Source organism: Trichoderma reesei (genome assembly GCF_000167675.1).
Source record: "Trichoderma reesei QM6a unplaced genomic scaffold TRIREscaffold_1, whole genome shotgun sequence".
NCBI lineage: Eukaryota > Fungi > Ascomycota > Sordariomycetes > Hypocreales > Hypocreaceae > Trichoderma > Trichoderma reesei.
The window spans coordinates 2,285,468-2,290,790 of NW_006711148.1; the positions used below are offsets into that span (position 1 = coordinate 2,285,468).

Below are 5,323 nucleotides of genomic sequence, written 5' to 3' on the forward strand. Positions count from 1 at the left end.
TCTACCCAGTCCCCTGCTCATACCTACCCAAGCCAAGTCACTGTCACTCCAAATCTTTCTTAACCTCCATGACCCAGAGGCTTCTGCCGCCTCATTCGTCCAGCATGAAATAAGCCCAGCCAAACTCCTCCTTCTGCCCCCCCCCCTGCCCCCTGCCTTGTGCTGTAAATGATGCATGCAACTTCATCCATACCAAAACTACGGCCGCTACTACACCACAACACCATCATCTGTCCAAGCTTCCCCCATGCTGCCCAACCAGGCACGATTCTCGCCACACCTCCTTGCACTAGCATCTTCTCCTTCCCTTCCTTGACGAAGTACAGTACTGCAATACTACGGGGGGGAGGCAAAGAAGAAGGCTTCGCTTCTAATCTCCGGCTTTGGGCTGCCCATTTCCCCATACACGCGGCATCCAATGGCATCCCATATCCCGCATCAGACAGCCCACACGCTAATCCATCTCGAGGCGTATTCATGCCCAGCACACCACCACCAGTGCCTTACCTCGTACGTAGCTACATACATGGCACGTAGGCTAACATGATGAAATGGAGAGCTTTGTGTGGTATTGATGCTTGCTTGCTTGCTTGCTTGCTTGCTTGCTGCTTGGTTTTCTTGCCTCTGGCTTCGTTTCCCGTGCAGATGCAGATGCATTGCAGTAGGCTGAATACCACCTCACCACACCACTTCACTTCATCCATGTCGAAAGCAAGGCAACAAGGCTTCTCCAACTCTGCCTCTGCCCGAAAGCAATCTCATCCCCTCCCTCCATCCTTTCTCCATCTGAACAAGGGCCTTGTCAGTGAGAATGAACCCTTCCTGGCCCCTTGCTCTTATCCAGTCATACAAGCAAACGTCCGTTTATGATAACATCATCTTCTAATCAGTTCTCCGTGGTGCATACACAGTTGGAGCCCCTCTCCGCAGGGGGGCTTGACGCCTCTTGCAAGCCATGCGCCTCCTCCTCCTCCTCCTCTTCTTCTCACATCATCAATCAATCAATCAATCAATCAATCAATCGCTCTCCCTGCCCTTCCCCGCGACTAATCCCATCCCATCCAAGCCGCATTTCTCACAAGAATCCATCCAATCCACGGCGCCTCATCCCCCACATGACCACATAGATTAACACACACACACACACATTTTCTCTAGAGCTCTAGGTATGAACGAAACGCCACCAACAAGACGGCCAGGAACCCCAGACCTGACCCGGTGGCTTTCGTTTTACGACTTCAAGTTCCAAAACCACCTCGCCTGCTTCAAGCCACGGAAATGTGTATAAGCTAAATTTTGTGTCGTCTGTGGTATGTGGCTTATCAGTTGGCTTTCCCGCCGCCTTTGGGTCAAGTTCCATCGAGAGAAGCTTGTTAGCCTTCCACATCATCGGGCACACTATCTACGTAGTCTGTAGTTTCGCCGTCTGGTCATAGCTTTGCCATGGCTTTAGTAGTTGTAGTGTATTCATGAGCCTGTTACCTATCCTACCTACACACGAAGAGCAGAAGAAGACAAGAGAAAGGAAGAATACCATGTCTCCCATGTTACTCCTGAGCATCTCCAAGCAGAACTACTACAAGACATCGATCGAAACGTAATCAACTCTCTCACACAGCCCCCTTAGCCCACAGGTCCATTCCCCCCCTCCAGAATACACGGCTCCTCCCCTCTTCGTCCAAGTCCAGCACACAATGTCGTCAAGCCGCCCCAAACTTGCACCCCAATCCAACGCACTCCAATCCAATCCTTCTCTCTGTCTCTCTCTCTCTCTCTCCCACCCCGGAACCTGCGGCCACTAGCTAGCTCAGGGGACGAAAAGTGGCTGCGCTGGAATCCTGGATCGTCCATTCGCGTAGCGGGCTCACTAACGGTCGGTCCTATGTAAGTGCAAAATTGGCGGCCCCATTCTCAAGATTCGTTCGTTTCGATCGATGCTTCGCTTTCGATTGCTTCCGCGCCAGAAGTGCCACTAATGAGATCAATGGCCGCTTCGGTGGCCCCCCCAAACTTCAGACCCCAAAAGTTCAACTTGTCGATCACCAGAAGAGAGAAGCTAGGTAGGTTTACCAGCCACAGAGCAATGGTCATTCTCATGAAGGTGCAAAGAGTAGACAGTATAATCTAATGGTGTCCTAAAACGTATATTTGGTTTGGAGGCTTGAGATCATACCCAGCCTCCTTCTTCTGGTTCAAAACGTGGTTTGCGGTAGCGATTTGAGCTGATCCGCGGGGGCTACTGAGCCCATCTTCTATCTTTGTGTTCCATCTTCCCCAAGCAGGTACACCAAAGCAGACTCAGTGGCCAATTTGCCCTGACAGTCTTTGCAGTTCTCCATCCCAAACAATTCTTTTCATATCCCATCCATAGACATATGAAATAAACCAAAAAAAGAATTGGCAGCCCGGAAACTGCTTCCTTGCTCCCAAAGAAAAGAACGAATGAATGCGTAGCAAAAGAACAAATAAAGCCTCCTCATCAAAGTGTTTTGTGTTTCGTCAAACGTCGTTTCCATCAAAATAAAACTTGGCAAAAAACTCCCCGTCTTTCGGTTTTCCCAGTAAAAGAAAAATCGCAGTGTGTATACCTTCTTTCTCCCATGTAAAACTCTGTGCGCCGGAACTGATGCCTTTGATGCAAAAGTGACACGCTTCCCAAACTCCTCATCCTGTAGGTCCGAACAAATAAAAAGAGAAGAAACGCCCCGCTATAAAGGAAACTGCGCTTCAAGGCGAATATGTAGTAGAAGAGAATAAGTAAATGTCGAATGAACGAATGTCGATGAATCGAGAATTGAACAATAGGCTGGGCGCCTCACTGGGAGATGCCCAGATTGTTGTGTTTTTGTCGCCTTGAATCCTTATTAGACGCCTTTGTTTTCTCCAAAGGTCTGAAAGAAGCGAGAAGGATTAAAGTAGTAGTAAGTCAGCCAGGTCCTGGCATACGAAGTTGTTGTCCCTCAGTAGCAGCCGTGGAGGGGGGACAAGAAGGAGACCTGTTGGTGGAAAGGCACGTGGCTTGGCTGCATCATCTGCACATGCTGAACGTATTTGAACATGTCCACACAGAAAGGCAACAGCGACTTGAGCTGGTATCCAGGCTGCGTGGGGATGGGAGCCTGGATAGGTGCCGAGGCTTGCTGACAAGGCACATGTTGCAGAGGAGCTGCCGGCGCAGGAGGAGGAACCATGTGGGCATGCGGGTGCAGTAGAGGGACGGGGACAGGACCAGTGTACTGCTGGGGCACGAACTCGTGGCCCTGGTACACGGCTTGCTGCGCGTCGAGCTCTTCCGATTCGTATGCCTGAGGAGGGATGTACTCCTGTGGCAGATCCTGGTGGACGGACATGTAGTCGTCCTCGTCCTCGTCGGTGTCAAGGTCGTCGATAGTCGACACGCTCGAGGCCAATGAACCTTCGGTGGATGAGGACGAAGCAGACGAGAGAGCCGAGTCGCATTCATAGTCGTCGACTATGGCGTCCTCGTTGGAAACGTATTGGTCTGGGGTGGAGTGGGGTGTGGGCACTGCAGGCACGGTGAACTGGGAGCAGGCCATGATCCTCTTTCGCAGCTCGGGAAGTGTGATGCGGTGCTCAGGGTTGGGGTTGAAGATGCGTCCCAAGATGGCGTTGAGCTCATCGGTCAGCGGGAGGATCGTCTTGAGAAAGTCCTGCGAGCGAACGTATGCCCGGTAGGTCGAGTCTTGGAAGGAAGCCTGCTTCCAGGGGTTGCGTCCGCAAGTCAGATTGACCAAGATGACCCCCAAGCTCCAGACATCATTGGGGGCGCACATGTAGTAGGGCTTTCTCGCGGAAGGGTCCAAGCACTCTGTGAAGTCAATCTGGCGTTAGTCAATGGCACCTTTATACTACCTGGCAGGGGAGGCAATAATTACCTGGACTCATGTAAAAGGTTGATCCGCAGCCGTAGTCCTCGGAGCGGTCCTCACTGGTGGCCAGTCCAAAGTCGGCCAGCTTGACCGTCTCGCCATTGTCGGTGACGAGGATGTTCTCCGGCTTGAGGTCCCGGTGGTAGATGCCGAGGTTGTGGCAGTGCTCAACGGCATCCAGGATCTGGAGGAAGACCTTCTTGGAGAGCTCATCGTTGCCAACGTACTGGCCGCGCTCGGTGATGTTGGAGAACAGGTCGCCCTCAGGGCAGTACTCCAGGATCACATAGATGCAGTCAGGGTCGTCAACAATCTTCATCATGGACACCACGTTCGGATGCGCCGAAGCGAGGTAGTGCAGGCGAATCTCCCGCTGCTGGTAGGCAACCTGGCGGCGTTCCAGCGGAGTTCCATCGGCATTGTACTTGCTCAGGCACTTGACAGCATACTGAACTCCAGTGTTGATATCCAGGGCAGTGTAGACGACGCCGTATGCGCCGGTACCAAGGATATCAGTGAGCTGGAGCTTGCCCTCGAGAAGCTGTCCTAACCGCTGCTCTGGGGCAAGGGGTACACATCGGGGCTGGAAAGTCCGTGTAGCAAAGGGCTGTTGGACGTTGCACTTGAGGTTGTCGTACGCGGGAGAGGCCGGGGGAGTGGGATATCCGTACGGGGCATGGTGCTGCATGTTAAGCGACTTGAAGGGTATAGTCTCCAAAGGGGTCTGTTTGTCCTCAAGAGCTCAAGTCGAATAACCAGATCCGAAGACGGAGACGATGATTAAACGGATAGGAGAATAAGAAATAGAAGAGAAAAGAAAAGGATGCCTTTTGATTGGAGTGGGTTGATTGGCTTTTGTTTTTCTTCCTTAAGGGGGGATTTGTTGTCGGGGACTTGTGTGTGAGAGATTCCGTAGTATAAATCACAGGTCGAGGTTCCAATGGGATACCAGAAGCAGCCGCATAAGTGAAAATAAAGTTCTCGAACAGCCGAATGAACGGGTCAAGAGCGGCGTTGTTGAATTGTCAACGGCTTCAGGATATCGAGGCACCGGACAAATAAGAGAGGATAGGAGAGTGAGATGGCCTGGAATCTGTAAAGTCCAGAAGGGAAAAGGAAAAGAGAATCGAATTGGCGGCAGAGAGGAAGATGGTACGTTGAAGGAATGTCGTGAACGTGGTGATGCGTGTAAGTGACCCTCGGCCGAGAGTGGGCAACATCAGGTAGATATCAAACCGCACCTCGAGACACGGCGTGAAATCTGTCCAGACTAATGGCGAGGCGACAGAAGAAACGTACCCTTGTCTCTTGGTCTCGGGGGGCTTGCGAATTGCGCGGAGCCACACCAAGCAAGATCCACCGCCATGGAGAGCTCATCAGACCCCGGTCTTTTTTGGAAGAGATGAATGGCATGGGTGGTGTCTAGGTGGCCA

The 5,323-nt window shown here is 52.0% G+C and overlaps 1 protein-coding gene across 1 annotated transcript; it reads right to left on the reverse strand.

Moving 5' to 3' along the window:
* Nucleotides 1-2,847: 2,847 nt before the first annotated feature.
* TRIREDRAFT_119822 (cation transporter-like protein) lies at nt 2,848-5,053 on the reverse strand. Its single transcript, XM_006961720.1, has 2 exons — nt 3,897-5,053; nt 2,848-3,829 (listed from the first exon to the last, which is right to left on the reverse strand). Exons 1-2 carry the CDS (start codon nt 4,576-4,578, stop codon nt 2,961-2,963), a joined length of 1,551 nt encoding a protein of 516 aa, XP_006961782.1. The 5' UTR covers nt 4,579-5,053; the 3' UTR covers nt 2,848-2,960.
* Nucleotides 5,054-5,323: the final 270 nt, after the last annotated feature.

What these genes read in the sequence shown, in the direction of transcription:
- TRIREDRAFT_119822 (XM_006961720.1), bottom strand. Translation starts at nt 4,578, where the DNA reads ATGCAGCACCATGCCCCGTACGGATATCCCACTCCCCCGGCCTCTCCC. An exon ending in AACCTTTTACATGAGTCCAG is followed by an intron (nt 3,830 to 3,896) that starts GTAATTATTGCC and finishes TTGACTTCACAG; the next exon opens with AGTGCTTGGACCCTTCCGCG.